At 26.5% G+C, this 27,433-nt stretch overlaps 1 protein-coding gene across 3 annotated transcripts in view; it reads left to right on the top strand.

Moving 5' to 3' along the window:
* LOC147802022 (uncharacterized) overlaps positions 1-27,433 on the top strand; it is an 80,505-nt gene that overhangs the window by 23,656 nt on the left and 29,416 nt on the right. For all 3 annotated transcript variants that reach the window (XM_087155356.1, XM_087155355.1, XM_087155354.1), the window contains 2 exons: positions 10,326-10,536; positions 20,138-20,246. In XM_087155356.1, the coding sequence (XP_087011482.1) occupies positions 10,326-10,536; positions 20,138-20,246 (320 nt within the window). The remainder of the gene's footprint in view (positions 1-10,325; positions 10,537-20,137; positions 20,247-27,433) is intronic.

Genomic DNA, 27,433 nt, shown 5'->3' with positions numbered 1-27,433 from the left:
TAGCAACACAAACATGGCTTCAACTTTTTAACATAAATCGTACCATTAATAATTCCCATTTTTAATAATGTTTCTCCAAAGTTAATAAGGAAACGTACAATGGATTTCGAAAGTAAGCAGATGCTTTCATTAAATCATTTAATACTTATATAATTGTGTACTTCTGTACTGTTAGAATTGTTTGTATAATAATTGTTTTTATTATGCTCATATATCAAAGTCATTTGACAGACGAGAACATTAGTTATAGTACATTAGTTCGTGATTTTACCTATTATTGATTGCGTATCGAATTTATTATTAGTTTATATTCATAAATTTAATTTTTTAAAATTCAAAAGCAAGATTGTACTTTTAAACAACTTGGTTTTTGTTCAAATATATAATCTTTATTTTTGTAAAAAAAAATCCCATTCAACTTAATAAAGAAATTCACATTTGATCTAATAAAAATAACTGTAAATACTGTTTCTTTGCGAATAGTTTAAAATATGTCATCATTTAAAGTAATGGTAATTTTATACAAATTATGCAAATACTTTGAGTATAAAAAGGAGAATCAATTTTATGGCTTAATATAGTATTATTAAGTAATATAGTATAATATAGTATTCTTAATATAGTATTATTAAGAGGAGCAGCTCAAAACTGAAATCGAAAAATTTTGAATGTTAAACATACCTTTAAATGATACATGAGTGATTACTTTCTAAAAATATGTACAAAACTGTACAATGTACAAGAAAGAAAGCTTATGTAAGGAGCATAAATATTTCTTGATTGTGGACAATTCTTTTTATTGAAATATTGAACCTTGATTTATTGAACCTTGAATTTAAATGTGACAAAACGTTATAATAAGGCAAAAGTGAAAACTTATTTTTTTTGACACAGAATTAATATCGCCAATGATTTAATATAGTTAAAACATAATTCTTGTAACAGATTTTATATTACAAGGCAACATTGAAAGTCTACAAATCTTTTTGCATTTTATGATTAAAGAAAAATGGCAGAGATTTAAGTTACCTTTCTTTAATAAAATAATTTTAAATATACTCTTTATTCATTTTCTGCAATAAATGAGTACACTATGTGTTTCAAACATTTTCACATGTCTTGAAGGTACAAAAAATTTTTTTACATGTACAAAATTACCTCAAAAATTAAAAACCATTGTAAGTAATTTTAATTTAAAATGACAGCCTTTCCATGTTCAAAACGTACTAGTACATAAAAACAGGGATTGCAAGCCAAAAATAAAATATTGGAATATTTTCAGCAAATATATTACATCAAATCTGTTATTTTTACTAAATTATATACCTAAATAAAATAAAATTATCCAAAACTAATGAATGATGAATACCAAAATGAGAATCACAAAGTTTCATTCAGATTATAATTTATACATTAGAGCAATATTATTTATTTTTTATAATAAGCTATATTTTTTATTACTGCAAATATTTCACATTTTTACAATTGCAAAGTTAATTGGCAAATAAAAATTTACTACATGTGATTTATTCGTTCCCTGTAACATTCTCACTCAATGCAGCTTTTTATCTGACCAACTTACAAGAAAAATTTGTTCAAATTTTTTGATTTTAAGTAATTTCTAGTTTGAATGATACCAGGGCCGGATTTAAGCTTGGTAGGGCCCTAAGCTACTGAAAATGATGGGGCCCTTATAAGTTCAATTCCATTTCTATACACCTAAAGTAAACTGTCACTATTTTTTATTGTTGAGTATTAAGATTATATTATTAAAAAATTTGATAATATTACTTTATTGTTAAATATATATTTATTGTGATGAGACTGTTATGTAGAACTTTTCTTTTATTGCACATATTTTTTGAACGAGGATAAAAACTTACAAAAGAAACACATTTTAAGCACAGAGTAAAAATTTGGCGTGCTGGGCCACTATATATTTAACAGAGTTTTTTTTTAGATTCATTTTGAATATATTTTATTTGCAATTTTTATTTAATAATTTTTATTAATAATTTTTTCGCGAATTTTTTTCTTAATTGTTTTTTCTTTATGTTACAAAATCTATAAGACTTAGAAATATGAAATATTGATTGTGCGTAGAAAATATGCAAAGGGTTAGAAAGAAAACAAGAAAAGACAATTTGATTATTAGTTTTATTTTTTTTATAACCGCCGTTAAACAACCGACTCAATTTTGAGTTTACAGCCTATCAACCAGGCTATCCCGATCAAATTTATTAGTTCATTTTATTACAGTCATTGCACAGCCGACCCGATTTCAAGTTTACTACTACTAATATTCATCTCCGTAGCCTTGTCATTTTAAACCCAATCCAGAAGACAAGGGAACTGATAGATTAGTACCCAGAGGTATTCATTTGTTAAGTGAACTTGGAGGACTTTGTGACCCCGACAAATTTAACATGCACCAGTCACCATTTTATACATGGGTATTCTTCTACCGGCTGGATTTAAACTCCTATTCTCACGAACACAAGTCCAATGCCCTATCAACCAGGCTATCCCGGCCAAATTTATTAGTTCATTTTATTACAGTCATTGCACAGCCGACCCAATTTCGAGTTTACGACTACTAATATTCAACTCCGAAGCCTTGTCATTTTGAATAAAATCCAGCAGTCCCTGGAACAGGTAAGGGCCGTTATATTAATACTGTTTGTAAAAATAGAAAGAACATTTCGTAAGCTGATATTATTTAATTGATGTTTATATTGAAAATATTTCTTCATTATTTTTGCTTTCTTTTTAATTATTTTAAGTACATTTGTTAAAATTTAGTGCGAGAAAAAAAATTGTCATTTAAATTTTTGGCTTATATTTTTAAGGATTTATTAAAGGGTCTATTAAATATCAGAGAGAATAAATGTCATACGGGCTTAAAGTATCAGCTCAGCTCTTGATGGTGTATAGTGGCTAGGATGTGAAAGAGCAACTGTCCCGGGCATCCAGCCAAAACGAGCATTCAACATATCAATGGAACACACTAAAGCTTTATATCAATTAGTAATTAGTTTTAGATAATTACAATTGTAGAATAATTATCTTATTATAGAATGGAATGATTTAAAAGACAAATATCTGTTAATGTTTAACATTTAATCAACGAAGAAACGGAACCAATATTGAAATCTAACGAATTTATTATTTTTAATTACTGATAAAGTTTGTGACAGAAAAAAAAATTAAAGCCTGGTAGATTTCAGAATTTTTTAAACACCTTCTAGTTATACTATTCAATCAAATAGGTTTCGATGTCTTTCATCCCGATCTCATTAATGATTCAGCATATTTCCATGTCATTTTTGTTTCGTTCTTACTTAATATTAATTTGTTTGCGACAGTTAATTTGTATACCTCTTTTACTACATTTTCGAGGAGTTTAAAAATATGATATTGAGGTATTTAACTGAAACGAAATCTGCTTTTTTTGTATGCCTCTTTTATTACGTCATCATCACACCCACACGCAACTCTCTACTCTAAATAATGCTATATAGAATGAGGTAGCAAAATAAACGTGTATAGTTATTTCAATTCTTATTCAAAAGTATTAGTTAATTTTTTTTTTTTTTGTCCCGCAGTGGACTGATTGTTCAGACACGGTTCCCAGCAGATCACCGAAGTCAAGCATCACTGGTTGCGGTCAGTGTGCGGGTGGGTGACCACTTGGATCAGTCTACGCAGGAACCGAGGGTGTGCGGTATTGGTCCTCGTTAAACTGTTCTACCCTAAAGTGCTCGACTTCGAGTGCAGGTCGTCGGGCTACCGAAGCGGGGGTGCCATCCCCTCTGCAGAGGATCAAAATTGTGATGGCATGTCTTCGGCTCATCCTCAGGGATGTTTCCTAGACCGTCGCCAATAGCCCATTGTGCAGCTCTAGTGCGACGTAAATAAACTACAACAACAATTTTTTTTGTTGTTTTTTTTTTGTTGTTTTTTTTTGATCTGACAATTTCTGTCCCTTTTTAGATATTTTAAAGTGCTATTTAAAACTGTTGCATATCACATGAAAGCATTAAATATATCATTTGTGCAATTTTAAAGTAAAATAAAAGGGAATTCTGATCCTTAGAAACAGATATTAAATAATCTGATGATCGAATGATGGGGCAAAAAAAAAAAAACTTTTTTACCTTTTAAACTAAAAAATTATTTATTTATAAATAATTTATTAATACTCAAATTGCTTGAAAGATGATATGTTCCCTACTAATGACAACGAAGTTTTTTTGCTTTATTCAGTCATTTATTTATATTTATTATGTCCGACTATGTAAAAAAGAAAGAAAAAAATGCATTGTGGGGTTCTGAGAGCCCCAGCTCCGATTAAAACTTTAAAAAAAGAGGGGGGAAAGTAGGATCTGGGGGCCCTTGTCATCTCGGGGCCCCAAGCTACAGCTTATTCAGCTTATACGTAAATCCTGCCCCGAATGATATGCAAGGCTAAGCAGAGGTCAAAATTTACGGTAGAGCCCTTCCTCACGTTTCACTCGGCTACTGAACGCCGACGAACTTTTTTTTTAAACAAATTCAGTTGACAGCATCTGGCAACAGAGAATATGTTTACAATCCTGGCATCGTTTCCGTGCATTGTTTTGCTTCTCACTCTACGTTTTTTAATTTATGATGTCTAAAAAAATTTCTTATCAGCATTTTGAGTAGAGTTATTTGAAAAAGTTCGATTTCATTCAGAAATCTTCTAAAGATCTAACTCATGCTTTTTTTGTTCCTTGCTGATCGGAATTTTCTATAACGCATGGTGGTCGCAACGACATTTGTGTTCACGCTAAAACTAAAAAACACAAAGATAATTGAATCGCGGTTAAAAACAGTCAAAAGATTGATTTATTTGAGAAAAGTAACACATCACACGAGAATGCCGTTACTAAAGCTGAATATTTGTTCACTGCTTTCATTGTGGAACATAATTTACCACTCGGCTGTTCTGATCATGCAGGGAAATTATTCCGAAAAATGTTTCCGGATTCAAAAATTGCCAAAAGTTATGGATGTGCTAGAACTAAAACCTCGGCAATCGTACGAGAAATTGCGTCTAAAAAACACTGAATGTGATAGAGCCCTTTTACCGTTTCTGTGGACTGTATTAATTACAGTGATCCAAACTGCATCCCATTGTTATAAATTATTTCAATTTACACCCAATGGATTCTTCCAAGGCTAAAGTTGACTGTGTGTTACTATCACTGCCAGTTTTAGTAGGGGATTCAACTGGTGTGAATTATTGGTAATCTAGTTTTAACTAGCCTGAAATCACTTCACATATCGCTTGACAATGCTCCTCAAATGGTGGGGCAGAAGTCAGGTGTTTCTACATAAAGCATATAGGAATGTAGCCTTGCTGTTGTTACTTGCTGCAGAAAGAGGACCTTGCCTTTTAAGATTGGTGAATACTCATTGATCCTCAACTTTTCTGAGGGCAAGAAAAAAGTTCTAAAAGAAAAGAGCCACTCAGAGAATTTCAAAAGCTTCATGATACGGAGATAAAGAAAATCCTCAAGCATGTTTCCACAAGATGGTTATCTGTAGATAACCATCTATTACATGTGCCTTGCTTCTGTAATAGAACAATGGCAATCATTGATGACTTTTTTTTTTAAAGAGGATTGCTCAATGAAAAGCAGTTCCTCATCCTTGTATAAGATTCCAAAAAAGTGATAATGTTTAAAATAGTGATTCTTCAAGCTGCATCTCTTCTGAATATGGTTCTAAAAAAAGAAAGGAGGCATTTGGAAAAGTTACATCATCAATTTTTATTCAAGAGGAGAGACTTATTCATTTCTTTTGTAATGATTCAAACAAGACCTTTTGTTTATTTCTATCTAATGTTGTTTCTTTGTTTGATAATGTTAATACATTTTCATGTTCCTAGAGTGATTTTTCTCCCATAATTTGAGATTCTAAGTAGGTAAATTGTTGCAAGTCTGATATTGTACGTTTTTATGTCTGATTTTGTATGTTAAAAAATCATCTGCACTAAGTAATTAACATATTTGGTGTCACCCCTTTAAACCATTAAGATTCAGTTTTATTGCCTGATGGTATGATCACCAAATAAAAAATAATGTATGGTGTATTATTTTTTGTGCTTTGTACTTACCAAGTTTTAATTATGTAAAATACATGAATTAAGTTCGAAGAGAAAATTAACTATGTCTTATTATTCGTGGAATTACACAATTAGTAATTGATATTATTTATTTTTAGGTAATATTACTACAACAAAGAAAAGTTCAGTTTAAATAACTTCTTTTCTGCAAGAAATCTTATTAGTAATTCTAAATATTCAACTTTTTATGGGCAGTTAAAAATTTATAGTAATTTCACTTTGCTTCACATAAATAATGTGATAATAAAAGTTTTTCAGTGATTAATTTTTTCAATATTTAAAATATTATTTGGACGCTAATTTTTTCTTTTATTTATTATTAATTTGTATGTATATTTATTTGTAAGTGTTGTTTAATGGCTATTTTAATAAATTTATTAGTTCTATGTTATTTGTAAAATTATTTTCTTTCTTGATATTTTTATGCAAAATCAAGCTAGAAATGAGTTATTATTTTTGCTTTTATCGGAATTTTAAATTAAGATAATATTCCGCAAGAGATTCTAAATAGTAATGAACTACCATGAACATATTCTAGGGAAATTTATCTATAGTGGTTTGCATTAGCTGAAATTCTATCTATATTTAGGGTTTAAAGTTCATGCGCTTTCAGAAAAAATCTAATGCAGTGAAGCCTCTTGGAAACGACCATTCTCTGTTTTACATAGTTAAATGGTCCTTGTGGCAGAATTTTTTCGAGCTGTCTGCGACAAAACTGTCACTTGGCACTAGAATCTTTTTGCAAGATACTTTTAATAATAACAAACATTTTAAATTAGTAACATATATGTTTGTTATTATTAAAAGTACCTTGCAAAAAGATATTAGTATATAACACAGTGCTTTTGTTATTTTAAATTAGAAACATATATAACAAAAGCACTGTGTTTACAAATATATAATTTTTATTTATTGAATATGTAAAAATTTTTTATTCTAATATTATTGGTGTTATTCTCGCATTTTGGTGGGGGGACACTAAATAATGATTTTTGTAAATAATAATCATAATAAAAAATATAATTAAAATTCACGAAATCCGTTGAAGTAATCGCCAAAAAAACATCGCTTATGAAATCACACGAATTAGATACCTAAAAAAGGAGATTACTCAAATGTGTGTTTCGTTTTGAGATTAGGTTGTTGTAAATAATATCATATAAAAAATATCGGATTTAAAAACTATGGAGAAATCAATAGCAATTACTGACAAAACAATCAATAGAATCATTGCCTTAAATGTTAATATCCAAAGGCATGATACGAATTTTCCATATTGTTATAAATATATCAGGATATTTAAAAACCATGTGAAAATAAATATCAATAATTGCCGAAAATACAATCGAAATATTACATGGATTTATTTATGCTACAATTGTTGTAAATTGATTTGAAATGATTACCTTAATGCATGATTTAAAACTTTAAGTATAAATTTTTGTAGAGAAGAAAACTTTTTACTTTTCAGAAGAAAAATCTTTCTGCTAGAATTCTGTAACATTCTGCGACAAGATCGACGTGTCTCTGCAATTCTGCCACCGGGAAAGTGTTCATTGGTCATTTTGAAGAATAACATTTAGCGTTTATAAAAATAATCCCTACTGATATTATTATGAATAAAAACAAATTTACCTGTTATGATGATAGAGCTATTTAAATAAAAGAATAATTATATTTTTTGTTTAAGTTTGCCTTTAATTTTATCAGATACAAATTAGTTAGCTTTAAAAGATGAGAAGAGGTTTGATTTTTTGAGATGCTTAGTTTTTTCTAAAGAGACTGAACTATGTTTTACATTCAAAGTTTCATCATTTATTATAAAATTATTTTAAGTGTCAAGCATTACCTTACTGAAAGTTTGAGTAATATTTGACACTTTTAGTCAATAAATACTAACACAAATACTTCACTTTACTATTATAGTTAATTTTAACAGTCTCAAATATAAAGTGTAGAACCTGTGCCAATATCTTCAAAGAGTTGAAAAAGGTTTTTATTATGCTCTTCAGAAAATCTGTGATGTTACTTTTTTAGTTACAACTTTTATATTCATTTTAAGTATAATATCTATATGATCACAGAGAAATACAAAATAATTTCAGTTGCAAATTAATTCTTTTCTTTTTTGGATAAGCTTTTTTGCATTGTGGGTTTATTCTTTTGAAACTTTTCTATGGTATTTGTATGATAGCAATAAATATTTTAAAATAGTTATTTAAATATATAGTGCCTATGTTGCCTGAACTGTAACTAGGAAAAAAAAATTGTAAGACTAATTCTGTTTTTCTTATAACACTTTACGTAAAAAGTTATTTTCCATCTAAAGAATATAGTTTATGATGAATGCAATACAAAGAAGAAAGTTCACCTAATTTCATCATATATATATATATATTTTATGTTTATCACAAATATTTTAGTAACAATGAATTATCTTAAATGAAAAGTATATTTTTCTTTAACTATTCACATCATTTATTACAAAGAGTAATATCTTTATGATGATAAAAATTTTTGTCTCCTGGTTTTACATTTTTGAGATTAACTAAAAAGAAATAAATTACTAATTTATTTTTTTACTGTTCATTGGTTTTATCCCTTTGTTGGTGAAATTTTTTTGTTTCAAGGCCATCACCAAGGATCTTTTCTAGTAAATGCTTCTCTGACTGTCAACATATATTAGTGCCAGAAAAAAAGCAGTTATTAGAGAATCTTCTTTAAAAGAAAGCTTTTTCTTTAGTAAATGAACTCGGTTCTTAACTGTGTTTTCTTTGGCCATGATTTTGCATCTAAAATTCCTCCACCCTTTGATTTTATATTGTCATTTATGCTTTTTCTTGTTTCATCATTCACTTGTTCTTATCCTGATGATCTAATTTTAGGTATTCAAAACCTATCTTCCTATCTAGCTTTTTATTTTCTAATAACAAACAATTATTGCTCTTCATAGCTTAGATTTATTATTTTCATAGTAAGATAAAAATTTACTGTTTTGGGTAAAAACAAAAGTTCTTTTGAAATTATAAAAATTCATTTTTAAAGATAAATTTTTTATGTTAATAAGATGAATATTCACACTAAATAGTTTGATGTATATTGTCAATAAATACAATAAACTTTTCTCCCATGTATAAGAAATTATATATTTTAACTGTTATGTAATTTTAAGCAACTCTATCTTTAATTTGAGATTAAAATATCTTTCATTTAACAAATTCTTTAGTTAGATATGCGTAAAAGTTGTGTACGAATTAAATTAATGCAGATGGTAATGATTTAAAACGAACAAGATTCTTAAAATTTATTGCTTTCAATTCTGTTAAATAGTCCTCTGATTATTTAGTAATTGAAAATTTTCTTTAATCTTTTTTTTTTCCCCTTGAATATATTAAGTGCTTTTTCATGGGAGCAAACTTTTGCAAGAATATATTTCAATTTCTTATAGGTTTTGCTTACAATATGACAAATTAATAATTTATCAGTCTAGTTTAAATTTTATAGGAAAGATTTCTTTAGATATATTTCAGGGGTCTGTCCCGGCCGAATTTACTACCGTTTAGCGGTACATTCACAAATTTAATTTTACGCAAAATGGTAGTTTCACAATATACTTTTTCTTAAAATTTTATTTTTGTATCCCTTAAGAAACCAAAAAATCTATTTTTTTACCATGTTTTTGTGTTGACTTTTTAATATAATTTTTTATTTTTCACAAATTATGTCAAAATTTTCACAAAATAGGTACCTTTTAGAAAAACCCAGACAGACCCCTGTATTTATAATTTTTTTCGATATTTAAGAAAATACCAAGCTATCTTTTAGAGAAAAAAATAGCTTAGTTTATGATTGTATTAAATATTTTTATGATTTGTTTTTTTTATAAATATTGATGTATTTATTTTATTAGATAGATTTTGAAAAGCTTGTATTTAATTTTATCCTTAGTGCCAATTTTATTTTCAATTCCTTAGTGATATTCTAATTTTTGGAGAAATATGTGCTCATACGTTATGTAGTTCAGATAGCATTTGAGTTGCGAAATGATAACTTTTTAAAAATCTATTCTTTATTAAATTCAAAAAAGATTTTTTTTTCATTATTATTTATTAAAAAAATGCAGTCTTTTTATTGTTTTACTTTTCTTTAATATTTCCTGTTTTTTCATGTGTAGGTGCTGCCATAGTTCTTCTGTACAAGCTCTTAGGTATACTTGTTTACCTTCACTAGCTGCTGCTCCTGTTTCAAATCAATACTTGTTGAGTGGAATGTTGCGAATTTCTGATTTATCACCATCATTTGTTATCAGAGTATTCCCTTCAAACTTAAAGAATTCTAGTTCTATGTGTGTGTTAGGTGCAGCATCAATGAATCAATGGAGAGAGGTTCGTTTTATATGAGATATTCATTTTTCACTTATATTTTATTTCATTTCAGCTATAACATTTTTGAAATTATTTCTACCATATATTCATTATTTTTTCAAATTTGCTTCTTTCAAAGTTTAAGTTTTTTTTTAACTGACCTAAGGAATAAATTGTAATAGATTTCAACTAGCTTACCATTTTTATTTTAAAAAAAAATAAATGAATAAAAAACTTGACGAAGTTAATTCTATTGTTCAAATTTTTCTCCCCTAAATTATAAATGCATACCTGCCAATATTAGAGAAATAAAATTACAGAGATTTTACTGGCAACATTTCTTAGGCCACTTATAAAGTTTGATACATTGTGCATTATCATGCAAGTCAAAAAAAGAAATTCAAAATTGGAAATAATATAAGCGCTTACATTTAGCAAAGTAAAAAATATGTATATAAATCTTAACCTCAGGATTTTTTTAAACCATTATTTATATTTACTTAAAACTATTAACACTGAACAAGCTGCGGTGCTAGCAATAGTGTTATCTGTTGAGGATTAAGAGAAGTATTTTTTTCATCAGCGGATATTTCATCGTCAATTTTTAAAAAAAAAATTTCTTCAACAAATACAGAGAAATTTCAGAATATACAGGTAAACAGAAGGGAGTTGTAAAATATAGGAGTCTTCATTAAAAAAATGACTTGGCAAGCATGTAAATGCTTAATAGAGATGTAACTTTTAAGATATTTTGAGTTGCTTCTTCTTTGTTATAGAAAATATGTGTCAATTGATTTAATTTTAGTTTTCAGGTCCTAAATTTTTTTTATATGTGTGTAAATATTTTGAAATTCAGATTACCAAATTTTGATATGCAAGAAAATATGTTTTCTTCTCTAATAGTCAAAAACTATTTTAATTTTTTTTCCCTTTAAATTGTGTTTTGTGAAAAATAAGATAAAATTTTTGATAAAGTTTATTTTTAAAATTTGATCATTATCCTGGCTGTTAAGAGGGGAGGGGAAATTCAGTTGTTGAGAGCGGAGGTTTAAGAATATTGAGTGTTAAATATAAAGTTTAAAAAAATTTTGTCTATAATCTGACTTTAATTTAAATTTGAAAAAAAGTCAACAGAAAACTGAAGGACAAAAAAAAAAAAAAATTAAAATACTTTTGAAGCAGCATGATGGACTTTTTAAGATCGAAAATTGTTTTTTTAACCAAACAAAGAGTAATAAAAGGTTAACTTTGTATCACATATCTACACATATATTTAATATATACTTTTTATTGTTTTTTCTAAACTTTATTATATTCTATATAGCAAGAAACAAATGTTTTTAAAATTATAAATTACGTTTCATGAAATATACTAATTGCTATCTAATGAAGTATAAAATTACACAACCATGTTACCCACTTACTGCAAGGAATAGCACGGAAGGAATTATATATTTTATTAATCATAATATAATTTAAAAAGTGCTTCACTAAATTAATCTGGTAATAATAATAGTATGCTGTAAAATTAAGAAATCTGTAAAAAGCAAAAATTTATCTGTTTAAGTGGGACAAATAAATTAAGGTTTTACATTAATTGATTATAATTTGAATAGCACTGGAAAACAATTATTTATTTTTGCTTTCCAATGAATAGGATTTTTTAACAATATAATTTTTACGATGCTGATTTCAAATCTGCAAGCAATTTCTTACTCCAAGCTACAGTTTTTTCATGTAATATTTTTAAGTGTATTTTTTGTCAAAATGTAGAAGTTTAAAAAATGTTACCTATAATAGAGGATCGCATAAGTGTTATGACAATTTTCTAGGGGAATAAAGACACATCATCTGTATTAAATTTGCTTAGCGACTTATGCCTGGATTTTTTTGACATACTCTGCGGTTCACTATTATGAACTGCTCTTTACTGTGCTTCTGAACAGGTCATGATAACCACATATGACAATATTTCCATGCATGTTTGCAAGTTTCATTCAGATAATAAGTCCAACTCCCCTAGAAGTTTGTCGCAACATTTATGTGAACCTTTTGTTATACATGACATTTTAAAAACTTGTACATTTCAACAAAAATATACTGAAAATATTATTTCAAAATGAATCTGTAGATTGAAGAACAAAACTAATTTCTGGTTTGAAATTTCCACCCCTGAGTTAGGCAAAATCAAGTTTTTGTATAAGGGTAAAAAAGAATTTGTTCCCCAATGTAATCTTTATTTAATATTGTTAAAATTTATAAACAAGTCTGTCTTAAACTATGTTTATATTTCTATAATGTATTGTTTCTAGATCATTAAATGCACAATATTTTTGAATTAAAAGCATTTGAACTTTGAATATTTTGCCTTCTGCAAAAAATATAGATTGTAGCAGGTTCATAAAAAAAAAGTTTTGATGAAAATTTAAAATATTAAGTGAAAAAACAATTTTTTTTAATGAAAATTAATTGATTTAGAAAATTTTTATTTTTATTAACTCTTTACATAACCATTAAAAGCAAAATTATTATAATCATTTTAAATATTTAATATCGTTTAATGATTCAAATTGATGTTTTTTAATTGAAGTAATTTAACTTACAGTTTAAATTGAAAATTTTAATAATTTGATTTAAATCATCTGCTCCATTTGCAAAGTTTTATTATTTTATATCATAGGCCAAACTGGATTAAAACCTTCAGGTAGTAAGTCTTTATGTATAGATTCTTCAAGAGACAAAGTTGTGAATACTGAGTGAAACTATCAAAATCTTAGGGTGGAACCTGAGATTTAAGAGATAAAAGAAATTAAACATAAAATATTGAATTGAACTGGTTGAGTAGCCGGCTTTGGATTTTTACTGTACTATATTTATTTTTTAAATGTTAGCAATTATTTTTTGCATTATTTCCATTTTTTTTTATTTATACTTATTATACATATATTTTTATGGATAGTAATTCTTAAATATGTCAGTGTATTGTTAATAACGCAATACAATAAAAATTAACTACATAAAAGAAATAAACCTTTTATGACAGAGTTTACAGGATGTGGATGAAGGCAGATTTGCTTTTTATTATCTCTGCTATTTATACATTCTCTCTTGTTGCGTAATCTATTTATATATCTGTTATTATGTCAACTTTTTGAACAAATAAATTACACATCCATTTTTTTTTAGGGATTCTTTGTTTTTGGTTCGGCAATCGGCCTAATCTGATTTAAATTTTAATCTCACAGACAAAGTCGTAATTTATAAGTTGAATTTTCAGAATCAATGTTAACTTCTTATTGTGACAGGACAGAAAAACATTCCTTTTCCTAAAAGCATTCATCTTCATTTTAAAAAAAACTTTTTGAACAAATCTACATAAAACTGTGTTTTAAAAAATTGTGTCTTATTTGAAATCATGTAAATCAAAAAAGGAGAAAACTTGATGTTCCTTAATAATTTATTGGATTTCTAATTCAGCATTTTTTACAGTTTTTAAAATTGCTAATTTGTGATTTAGATTTCATTACCATTAGGTGTATCCTATAAGATTTTTCTATTATTCTTACATGTTTCTGGAGTGTTGTCAGTTAAATTCTGGAGTGTTGTTAAGGAACTGTCTATTTCTCCCCTTAGAGTATCTATGTGTTAGGTTTTACTTTTCATCCATTTTTGTTTCTCTATTTTTGTTTTTGATATTTTATGACAAATTGCTTTATAATTTCATATGAAACGTTAAGAACAAAACGGTTTTTGTCAGCTGCTATGTTTATTTGATATCTTTTTTAGCTAACTAAATTTCGATTCCTGGGAGGGGCAGTATCATTTGCAAGTTTTGCCTGATGTTGAATCACCCCTGGTTTCGTTAAAAATCATTTAATTTTATAAAGAGATAAAAGTGAAAGATTCTTTATATATTATAAGCGTACAATTAATTTAATATTATAAGCGTACAATTAATATAAATAAGCGTACAATTACTAAAAGCAGACAATTATGTTATAAAGCAGATTGCAGCATTTTCTTTTTACAAGTGATACATTTCAGATTCTCCTACAGTTTTAGTTTTTTTTCTTTATTCATCATGAAATTCATTCTCAATAAATTAATACCTATTCATAAATTTTAAGGTGAAGTTTTTTTTTTTTAAAATTCAGTTGATTCTATTATATCCTACCTTGTATGGGATTGTAATATTTATGTTATATTTAGTTTTTTTTTAACTATCATTTCCATTCGGTAAATTTTAAGCATTGTTTTTATTTAATTTAATTAATAAATTTTCCTTACATTTTATCATTTTATTTTTTACTTTTAATTAGGTATAAAATATATTGCATTTTTTAATGACTAATTTTGTTTTATATTAGTTAATTTGGTGATTTTAGTCTTTTATAATAAATCTTCAGTTTATTATATTAAATCTTTAGTTTATTATAAATTGGTTTTATTTAGTTTAATATAATTTAGCTTAACTTCAATTAAATGATCTTTAATTGACTTATATTTGTGTAAGTTTTATCATATTAAATAAGTTTTTTGTTTTTTTTTTTATTAATTTCACAATTTTGCCATCATAATTTATATTTTTCTATCTATTTATCACTCTTATTAATGATATTTTTTTAATAGAAAATCTTTTCTCATGTTGCATTTTTATAGTAATTTTTTCCTTCTCTTCTGTGGATTAAATTTAATTAAATATGGATTTTTCACGCATTTCTTAAATTTTTTTTCAGGATAATGCAATATTTAGAGTTAAAAATGTTTTATTTATTTATTTTTTTAATTAAGTAATGCTCAATTAAGTTTCCTTATATTATTGGTTCTTATCTTTCCCATAGTTAATATTTTAATCGATGCTATGTATTGGGGTTTATTTGCTTATTGTGTTTTTGGAAAATGCTCTTACATTGATTAAATAAGATTTAACATTGATAATATACAGATTATGTACATTTTTTTAGTATTTCTTTTGCAAAAACTTTGTACTTATAATTTTTTTTTTTGACTGTTGCATAGTAAATTCCTTTAGTCTTGTGTTTTCTTTTCAGTCATATTTATATTTCTGATACGTCATTATTCTTAATCATAATTGATGTAATTTAAATATTTAGATATGTCAAGATATTTAGATTTTTTCCTCTTAAATTTAGAAAGATACATAGCGAATTCAAATATGCCAAGTGACGCAAAGTCAAAATGCTCTCTTATAAAAACTAGGGAACATCTTGCTAAAAAATCCTGATAAACTCTGAAGTCGCATGCAAAAAAGGGAATTATTATTTCATGTAGCTTGATCAAAAATAGAACATGTTTTTCTTTGTTCAAACTATGTTTTTTTTTTTTTTAAAACTGTGGAACAATGTCTTAAGCCTGTAATTGAAATTACAGGAACCAGTCCAAGATATTTCATAGCATTTAACTATTCCAATAAATATTAATTAATGTTTTCAATGAACAATTCAAAAATATCTACCTTAAATATGCTAAAAGAAAAAAAAAAAAAAAGCAAAAGACGAGCTGGATAATTTGAGTATGCTTTTAAAAATGTTATTTTACAACTTCATTTAGCAGACAAATAAATGCAACATTTAAATTTTATTTTAGTAATATAAGTTAAAGAATGATTTCCCCCTCCCCCTTGCTTTTCTGTAATGTAAAATGCTATATTTTTAAGTATTATTTAATTAGCATCATTATCAGCTGTATAAAATTTATATTATTAGTATTTAATTAAATTTTATGAAACATTTCTTTTTTTTTTTTTATCCATTGAATCAGTACAAGTTTTAATATATTTTAAATTGCAATATAACATGTATATTTTTTATGTTTATAATAATTTAAAAAAATATTTTATAAAAATGAATTTATGAAAAGGTACAAAAATGACATGGAAGTAGTAAAAATAAGTCTTAATAATAATTGTTTAATGTTATAGTTAGATAATAAATAAAGTATAAACTATTTCCATTAATTTTAACATGATAAAGTTTAATAATATTAAAGACTGTAGTTCTGAGATTTCTGAATTCCTGACTAAAAAAATGTTTTATCGTTATTTTTAGCTTTTTGTCTTGTTATTTGTACTAAGAACATCCCATTTTCTATGAATACTAATACAGTTTCTAAAGTAATCAGTTTGAATGATAGAAAGATTTGTATTTTCAATTTAATATTTTTTGTTGTATTTTAGTTCATGCAGAAAATTGCTTTTGACAACAAATGTGCATATTTACTGTGATTTCGTTTCAAAGTTACTGCAACCCCACTTCAAAATGATTTATTAAAGAAATCATGGCCTTAGTTGCAAATTTTAAATAAATATTGGTATGAAAGAATATTAAATAATTGATACTTATTATTTTTTAATGCCATAGTACCAATAAAACTTTTTAATTATTGATCTTTTATGACATGTTTATTAAAAAAATTCAACTGGAAAAATTTTTAAAACTTTTTATTTAGAATAACGAAACTCTGTATATAATAAAAGTATTTTTCTTTGTGGTTAAAATTGACCCTTATTGTACTTAAGTTGAGAAAACTATACTTTTTTTTATCTTGTTCGCTTTTTTAAAAAAAGTAAACTAATATATGTATATTGTTTCAAAACATGTCCTGGTTTCTTTTTTTTCCTACTACGACTTGCAATTTGCTTATTAACATAATGCAGCATTAAATAAAATGAAAATTTGGTAAATTAAATCTCGGTTTGGCAAAATTCTTGATTAAAAAACCAAAAAAGATTTGTTACATTTGAATCAGATTTTTTCACTGACGAAAGCATCTAATAAATTGTTTTGAAGATATTTAACATTATTTAAAATAGTTAGCATTTCTGGTGTTAACGATGGGTTTCAAAGTACGATGTAAAACGATGGGTTTCAAAGATGGGTAAAACTGTTATTTTTTAAGTATTAAAAAACTAATCATTGAAAAAATAAAATCATAGTTATATATTTCAAGCTCAATTTGATAATGAATGTTAAAGATTAGGATACTATTTGTCAGTTAGAAAGATTAAATTAAAAGTCTTAAAAAGATTAAATTAGTTAATACTAGAAAACATTGTTGAAAACAACTATTTTAAGTCTCTTTTGGGTTAAACAAGTCTTGATATATGTATGCTGTTTATACAAATTGCATTTAAATAAGCTTTGGCATAAAATAATGAAAGAGACTCAAAATTAAATTGCAAGTTAATTAAAAGTACTTGTAACAGAGGGCACAAATAAAATCCAAATTTTTAGACATGCACTGCTATTTACGCTAATGAAAATTAATTGATTTAGAAGCATTTCCCTTTTATTAATCCTTCACTCAATCATCAAAAGCAAAATTATTATAATCATTTTATATATTTGATTTAATTTAATAATGCCAATTGATGTCTTTTAATCGCATGAATAAAGACACATTTCACATTGTTCTATTCAACGTTTTCACAATTAATTCAACTGCTATCTATTTTGGCGTATTGTTAGTCTGTAGCGTATGAAAACGGTTGCTTATTTTTTGTTGAATAATTTGGCTACACACCCTGTTATATTTTTGGGGGTAGTAATTCTTATTTATGTCAGTTAATAACACAATACAATTATCCACATAAAAGTAATTAGCTTTCTTTAACAGAGTTGTGGGATAAATTCAGATTGTTTGTCAAGGAACCAAAACTGTCTAAAATCCAAGATAATAATAATAAAAAAACAAAGTTCTTTGTAAATTTTAATTCTGTCACATATTCATGTATCTTAAATGTATTAAAATTTATGTACTGTTAATTAAATTCTAAAGCTTAGGTGGTGTTGTTTCGTTTAGCTTATAAATATGAATTGCCTTCATATGTTTATAAACAGTTTTATAATGAATACACAGGGTTTGTCTAAAAAGTATTGTCAGTATATCAATAAAAAGTTATTTCTTGTTTTAATAAGCTCAACATGTTGAATGTTTGAGTATAGGCTTCTTCTATGTTACTATTAAACTTTCAATAAGATTTCCAATCTCGAAAATTGCCATGTTCAGTTTTTTTAGCATATCAAAAAAAATATGGTTTTGAACCTTGGTGCAATCATTTTTTACTTTATTGGCATTACAAGAGATAGTACTAACATATCTTATGCTATTTAAACTGTAAACCCTAATTTGGTTCTTGATCATTTTGACTGCTGGCTAATTTAATCTCGATACTTAATTATGCTTGGTGCTTGAATGATTTTTCAAGAATTATCTCTCTCTTATCTACAAGAAAAATCACTTTTTTTTTTATGCAGTCAAACTCCGCTATAGTGAACTTTCAAGGGACCTAAATTTCGATTCACTATATCCGTTACAGAGGCAATTTAACTAATGGCTCCCAAACTCCTCCGTTTTATTACACATTATTCAAATGAATGACTGAAAAATATTGTATGGAAGCAAAAAATGTGTTATTTTTTATTCTTCTTCTTCTTACGTACGAAAAAAAAAATTAGTAATCTTTAGCTGATGAGCAATCCTCAACATCAGATATGGAAACACTTCCCGACTCTCAGATCCTGAATTTCTGTTATTCCGCTTTATAAACCTGTCTAACCTGCCATTCGATCACATAAAAGTAGTCTCACAAAATGGCACAGCAAATTCGTCAATATATGTCCAGATACTGGAAGATTATGGCCTCTTCGAATGCTGAACCACTTCAGTAATGCTTATTCAACATCCATGTGATCTGCTTTTCTCAACTTTTTTCTGTCACCTAAATTTTTTTCATGAGCAGAAATTGTTAATTGCCTTTTTTTTTCTTCATATATTATAAACTGTAGATTTGGATAGTTTATATTCTCTACAAATATCAGCTTGATTACATCCATTTTCAATTTTTTTGATTATGCCCATTTTATCATCAATGGAGAATGCTTTACGTTTACTGCTCGCCATAGTTAAATTTGAGACACTTGTCTGCAGGCCTTTTTTTAACTGAACTGAGGATAAAAAGGAGATGAAATAAGAGCCTTATCAACACATATTAGTGTCCAACCCTTTGACCAATAATGAATAATTACTCATTCCCTCTGACAGAAAATGCATATTGATACCACTAACACCTTACAGGTGCATCATCTGCCTGAGTTAGAAATATCTGCCTGGTTTATTTAGGGATGGGAAAGTGAGATAAAAGAAGCAAACAAGACAAAATGCTTATCGCTGCTACATTCCCCTCTATAGATGGTCTTAAAAATAGTTATATGTATTTATTTTGTAGAAATTTCAAAATTATTGCAAAAAAAAATGAAGAAAAAAATCAGTCGAAGACCGAAAAAAGCTCATTATATCCAACTTCCTCACTTTTTTGGTTCACTATATCGACGAAAAATAAGATTATACGTGTATAGCAAGGCACAGGACCGAATATTTCGTTCACTATATCCGGGAGTTCACTATAAACCATGTTCACTATAGCGGGGTTTGACTGTATATATAAAAAATATGTCAGATTTTCTTTATCTTTAAGAAAGGGTTAAAAGTACTTGATACTAAAAATACCTATTTATTCTTTTGATTTCTGAAACTAATACTTGTTTTAAAGTAATTTAATTTTAATTGAAATAAATTAATCAGAAATATTTCCGTTTTTCAGTGTGATGAAGATGTAGGATGTAAAACGAAAGGATTTCAGAATGATTCAACTAAAATTCCACCACCTTTTCATAGCCATAAGATTGTTTCTGAGTCTTTTTTTCTAAAAGGTAAATTTGCATTTCTATTCTATAAATGATCTTTTTTAAGTTTTTAATTCTGTGATAAATTTTTTCTCCTAATATTGCAGAATTAGAACATGTTTTGTATTCAACATAATTAATGTGAAATACACATTACCTGCTGCAAATATATTTAGTAATCTGAATATTTATTAGATTAGAAGTGCTGTTAAGAATACTATTTGTTTTTGTGTTTTAAATATTTTTTTTAAGAAATTTCATATTTTATGTATAATTTTTTTTTAAAACTTGCCTTAACTGATGCTAATTAATTTTACTTTATATTAAAGATTAATTCACTACTTTATTTTATCTAACTGTAAAGTTTATTTAATACATTCAATAATTAAGTTAGAGTGAAGTTATTTTTTTTAATATGTGTTTTTACTGTGTTGATTAGAAGTTAATAAATATAACTTTTACCTGTAAAAAAAAACTTTCAATGTATCTTTTAATTACTTCATAATATACTTCAGTTCAAATAATAGTTTTTCTTTAATGAAAGAAAAAAAAATCCAATATTTTTCTTCTTAAAAATATTTTTATTTTATTGTTTAACCCCTTATTTCCGAAGCGTCACGAAAAAACATCTACATGCAAACTCCGGATAGGTGTTGTTTCGTGACTCTCCAGGTGAATAAGGTGGGGAAGGTAGCTTCGCGGTTGTTAGGGTCCATTGAGGAGGGGAGAAAATAGGATTGTCAGTTAACATCAATTAGTTCCCTCCCTATGCATTGTTGAAAAGTTTTCTCCTAAGGTTGCTATTCTTAACTTTAAAAATTGCAGGCATGGCTCTTAGAGAAAGCGCCAAACACCAAATTTTATCTTCTAATGCAAACTTCACGGAAAGACACTGTTTTAATTCAACAAATGGACGTATCCTGTGTTATAACGAAATGCTTCACAGCCCTTTTTTATAAAAAATAAATAAATAAATAAATGTTTTTCAGAATTGATGTTAAAGTATTTACAATTATTTTACAATAAGAATTTATAATTGTGTCAAATTACAATTAAAACTAAAACATAGCATTTTTTTATTCTTCGCGGGAATTCCTAAGAGTTGCTATACTTTAATAATTCTTTTCTCTTAGCCACAAGAGCTTGTCATAGTGCAACCGTTAAGCAAACTTCGAATAATTATGGAACATATATTAATTTCTTCGGTTTAATAATTTTTCTTTGCATTAACACTTTAAATTTCAAAACGAAATTATAATTTTTTTCATATCACATTATGAAATTTTATTTTTGAAGCAAAAAAAAAAGAACCATTTAATCAACGGCTTTGTTCATTTGTGGCAATTTGACTTGTTAAAATCGTGCTAAATATAAGTATATATGAATTTAAAATTTTTTCTTTTAACTGAAACGTAAAATAAACTGTTGCTATATTGGATTTCCATGTCGAGTTTACTGACAAAATAGCCTAAACTGACGAAACTGTACTTCACTCTAACCACATTAAATATTCGCTATTCATAGGAATAAGAAAGTTGTTTAATTAATTCTGTCAAACATTGATTAACATTTCTTTTACACTTGTTAAAATACATCCGTGGTTAAAAAAATGAATAAATAAAAGAAAGAAGGAAAAAAACACTTTTGTATTGGAAAAAAAAGCGTTTGTAATTAGCACATACAGAAATTTGTTTGATATTTCAACTTAATTACCTAATACAATTGTTATTCTCAAGTCTTTGGAGGTTATGATGCTTGAGCAATTACCTTATACTTAATTTTTCTTATTAAAAAGTGGAATCAAATTTTAATTACATAGTTTTTCGCGGAATTTTTTTTCAAAACAATATATCTAGTACACAGAGGAAATGTAGTGTTTTATACGTACATATACGAATTAATGTGCTTTTGAGCAGGTATACAAGGAAACCGCAGGAGCACTTACATAAAACTTTCGAATAGTCTTCGAATGATAAAGATCAATGCTTTATTGTTAAATAATAATACGCCGCATAAATCGATAAAGGAAAAAAAAAAGAGATTGAAATTGAAAAAGGACTGATTTCTCGTTTTAGTTACTTTTTTAAATTTAAAAATGTATAACAACATTAAAACTTATATTTTTCATTATGATATGCGTCGGTATGTTACTCGATATTGATCGCGAATAAAGAAACTTAGACATTATCTTTTAATATTTTATGGTGCATAAAAATATTGAAAATACAATACATTAATGTCTACAAATTTATTTCAATGTAAGAAAAGATACGAATTTATTCTAAGGAATTTTCAGTATTTCTACTTTTTTCAATATCTTTTTTGTTTATTTTTGTTCAGAAAATGTTTAGAAATAGACGACCTAACGAATTTTCGAAAATGTTTGAAAGCCTTTCATTTGTCATACAAAAATCAAGTTTTTATCGATCAAAATACTACTTTAATTTCTCATTGATTCTCAACCTCATTGATATCAAACCGTTTTAATGTTATTCGAAATGCTAATGATTAGTGTTAATATTTTACTAACTTTAAATAATAAATATTTTCTTTTTTTTTTCTTTTTCTTAATTATGCGTAATCATTTTTTTTTCTTCATAAAAATCATTCAGTGTTCTATTTCAAATTTATATTACTGTGGTAGTACTCCCTTAGGAATATTTCTTTTTTTCGCGGCAAGGGAAAGACTAATGTTTGTAAGTATTCTGAGTAAGGATTTACACAATACGGTTGTGCACTATTTGCTTTACATAGAAAAATTTCACAAAGCTTTTTGACTCCTCTTCACCACAGGACATCTAAACTATCCTACAAACCCACAGTTACCAGAGGCAGAAATTCTTTCAATACTTGTCTATTCCTTCTTCATTGTTACTTGTGGAATTACAATAGCTGCGGAAAGGCATTGTAAGGTATTGCACACAGTAAACGTCACCAAAGAAAAATACACAAAATTCAACCACTTCATTCTCTGTTTTTTTTTTCTTTTTTTAAATTCAAGAAAAAATTATACTATATATATTTTTTTTCTGGGAGAGAGAGATTAACGATCATCGTAAAAAATAAGGAAAAAACACGGAACACCTTAAGAAAAAGATATAGATAAAACTGATATTGGAGGAAAAAAAGTTAGAGAAATTCATATTCAAACATTGTCACACCAAAAGGTCGTGCAATTTTCATCAGATTTATAAATATAATATTAATTAAGTACTGTTGGTTTTTCTATGGTGATAAAATTAAAGATATCTAGCCTTTTTTCTATTACACTTTTTCTATTGTATTTAATTAGTTTCTTTTAGTAAATAATGTCTAATAATTCAACTGTTAGTCTCTCTCTCTTTAAACATTAACATGAGTTAATTGAATTTTAATTGTTTTAATTAGGGGAAAATAATATATACTTCAATTTATTAAGCGCAAATTTTTCATGCATTTTCAATTTCATATATACCTTCTCTGATCGACTACGTATCCTAGTTTATGGTGTTTCCCATAGATTTAAGAAGAAAAATAGAAAAAATTTTTATCCACACATAAAAAAAAAATATAATTAAGTAAGTAAATAATTAAGCAGAGACATATATTGTTACTAATGCAAAGTAGAAACAGAAAATTATAAGAAATAAACTTCCTCTACTTAGTTATTTTTCTCTCTTCTTAAATTTTTTTTTTTCAAAATAAGAAATGTGATTTTTATTAGAAGTAATGAAATTTAATGTCTAAAAACTAATACTTAAAAATTAAAAGATTTTAAATATTGTGGGCATTTTTTTTTTTTTTTTGCTGGCAGCCAATCTTAAAACAGATTTAACAATATTTAGAATATTTAATAAAGATTTTGAAAACAGAACTTTTAAGGAATTTAAAATACTTGTTCAAAAAAATCTAATTGCGCAGAAATTATAATTTAAAACTTTAAAGATTTCAATGATATAAGAAATAACATTGTATAGTGATATTTAAATTTTAAATCACTTCACAAAATCAACCATTAAATAAAAGTAAGCATATTCATAAAATAAATTTATTTCAATGGTACCATTCAATTGAAATTAATTCAAAACAATTTATTCAAAATCTGATGATTAATATTGGTAGACATAAGAAAACTCTATCATATTTTATGTAATCAAATCTTTTTTTTTTTCTTAAAGAAAATTCTTAAAAAGAAAACAATAGTTGTTTTGCTGTCTTTTCAGCTTTTTTTTCTCCTTTTTAAATTTTCTTTTTTTTTTCTAATAACGCAATTGGAAACAGTTACCCAAGTTTTTTGTTCTGTTTCGATTTTAGCAATTTTAATAAATTTCAAATTTTGTCAATAAATTAATCATTTGAATAAAATTTGAAAAAGACTTTAGTCCTAGTCAGTCGTAATTTTCCTTTTATTTTCTTTTGAATAACCTCTTTGTCTATGCATGCTTAAATTAAAAAATAAATAAAAATCAACTGTTTCACGAGGGAGGAAACGAGGGGGACTAAGTCTAGTAATTTTCGTTATGAATGAATGTGGTCTGCCGTTTTTCTATGTGTTCTAATTTAGGAGAAAGTGCAATAATTTTTCTTCTTATATGAGGAATGGATAAAATTTCTAAAAAATCGTTTCTATTTCAAAAATATTTTGAAAGTTTGATTATTCTAGACGACGTATAAAAGTATTTACTGTTAGCCTGCAAGAACGAGTGGGAATAATTTTATGACACCATGCATTCTATAAGTTCGTATTCCTGAAAAACTAGGAAAGAAACCTTTTCATCCCTTTCTTATTCGTAGCTTCCTCTATCTATCTTATTCTGTCCTTATCTACCTTTTGTGAGTAATTAAAATGACATTTGGGCATTTTCCTTCATCACCAATAGACGTTTTATCATTTCCCCAAATATCTTCCAGTTTGTTCGACCAATTATTTTATTTTTTGGTGGTTGCTGAGTTCAGTGTATTATTTTTTGCTCCCAACTGAAATTTCTTGAATTTGTATACAATGTTCACGAAAAGTTTTGCCGCAATACTTACAAGAACTGAGCTATCTAATAAAAATCCACAATTTGTACCTAAGATGCTACCTATCTGTGAATGAAAATCAAAAACCTTGCTATGTCATTGATTAGAATCACTAACTACGCGTTCAAATATTAAACGATTTTCGCCTGGAATCAACCAAAGTATAAAATAAAAACTTCTAGAAGTTTTCTAGACTAACGATTTGTGCCTTATTTTTTTTCCGCCCCAAAACGTATGATTTCTGTCTGTAACTATTGTCTCCAATATAGCAAAATATAAAAAAAAAATAATATTATTATATACAAACATGTCTGCATTAAAACAATCATATCGAGTATAATATAATAATTTATATTCAAATTATCAGTGAAGTAAATATTATGCTTTAAATTTTATTGCGAAAAAAAAACAATGGTACACGTTTCAAATAATTTAGCAATAATTATTCAAAGTAAGTCTAAGACTAAAAGGTGCTATATTTCTATAAAAAAAATTGTAATTTTTCTTTGCAACGTATAAATGAAATTCATTTTGCGTCAATCAAATTTTGAATCGCACAATACTTTGGCTAGAGTTGAATAGAAAATATGGCTTAACTTGATGTTTCTTTGCGGTTGTAGCAAATTTAATCTTGCACTGATTTTTCTGACATTGCATGTATCTCTTCTTATTTTGTTTTAAGAAATTAGAAATGTTTTTACCTCATTAATTAAATTTAAAAAAAAAATATTCAGTGTGTTTATTTATTATTATTATTTTCTTTCAAGATTTAAGTTATTTTAATGCTATTAACCATGCAACATACTACTATTTCTATTTATTAAAATTATTCACGTTAATATTGAAAAAAAGAACATAAATGAAACATTTTACTTTAAAAAAAACTCAAGTATCAACAGGCTTTATTTAAAATGTTAATATAACGGAATGGATATTATCACCTTCCCGCTTCCTGCTCCAATGTGCTGTTTACTTTATTCATTTATTTAATTTTTTAAAAAACTGAGTGTAATAAAAAATACTTTTAAAATTTAGAAAAAGCCTTCCAAAATATTAAAATTAATCAGATAGTATCCTTAATTGTATTAATTTCTTTATCGTTTATACTTTTTTTCTATAGAGAAAATTTAGAAACAACTGAATTACTTTAGTTCTGTTTTATATAAACTTTTGTTTTTGCAACAATAAACAATGCTTTGCACCTATGTGACTTATTAAAGCATTCTAACGTAAGAAATAAATAAGAAAAAGATAATTAAATAGATAAATTAATAACATTTGTAAAATTACGACAATAATTATTTTTTTTAAAAATTATCTAGGGCGAAATGTTTCTAAAAATATACGAGCAAGAAGGATTCAAATACAGTTTCCGTTTTATTTATTTATTTTTTTTTCGGAGAAGGAGGCCAGCACACCTTGATCGAAGAATATAGTGGTGTCAATCGCTATACAAAAGGGAAAGAATTCCTGATGTGTGTTGTGAATGATTGAGCCGGTTGGAAAGGGTACTGAGTTTGAGGCGTGTAAGGCGAATACCTGCTGCGTAATGAGAATATAATAATATACTATACAAAACACTTCTTGACATAAGATAGTAAAAGCTAAAATTTATTTTACTTTGGCCATTTTTGCTGAAAAGGATTGCAACCAGCAAGAAACATTTTCTTAGAAAAATAACAGTTGGGCTTCATTTAACCATGAAGAAATAACCACATTCTTTAATTTATTGTTGAACGTTTATGCAAACAAATTCCGATTCGACGTCAAAGGTGGTTATTGGGAGAAAATAAAGAATCTGTAACTAGACTTGTATTTTAAAACTTAGACTAAATAATATACTTTCAAACTACAAAAGAAAATTCTTTTATTTTTATTAAAAAATGAATTTAAGGAATTCTAACAACTTTGAAATTCTCCATTATCAAATATTAATGTCAACAAATTGCTTAATATTACACTTATACCGTTAAAAGTAAATTATGCCTGATAATTATATACAAATTAGCTAAGATGATAGTATTCTATTTTTCACAGATTTCTTTTCACTGAAAAAAAAAGATACTAAACAGGCTAATCCATCTTTCTGATTCTTCAATCATAAACTAACCATATATCTATAATAATACACACAAATAAAATGTGATAACTTGTGGCCACCAGATGCGGGAATAGTTTTTGCTATAATTTATAGTTAATGAAGCCGATGACAC

The sequence above is a fragment of the Parasteatoda tepidariorum genome, chromosome 11, assembly GCF_982258835.1.
Source record: "Parasteatoda tepidariorum strain Cologne lab strain chromosome 11, Ptep-v5.0, whole genome shotgun sequence".
Lineage (NCBI taxonomy): Eukaryota > Metazoa > Arthropoda > Arachnida > Araneae > Theridiidae > Parasteatoda > Parasteatoda tepidariorum.
This window is presented reverse-complemented; position numbering and strand designations above follow the sequence as displayed.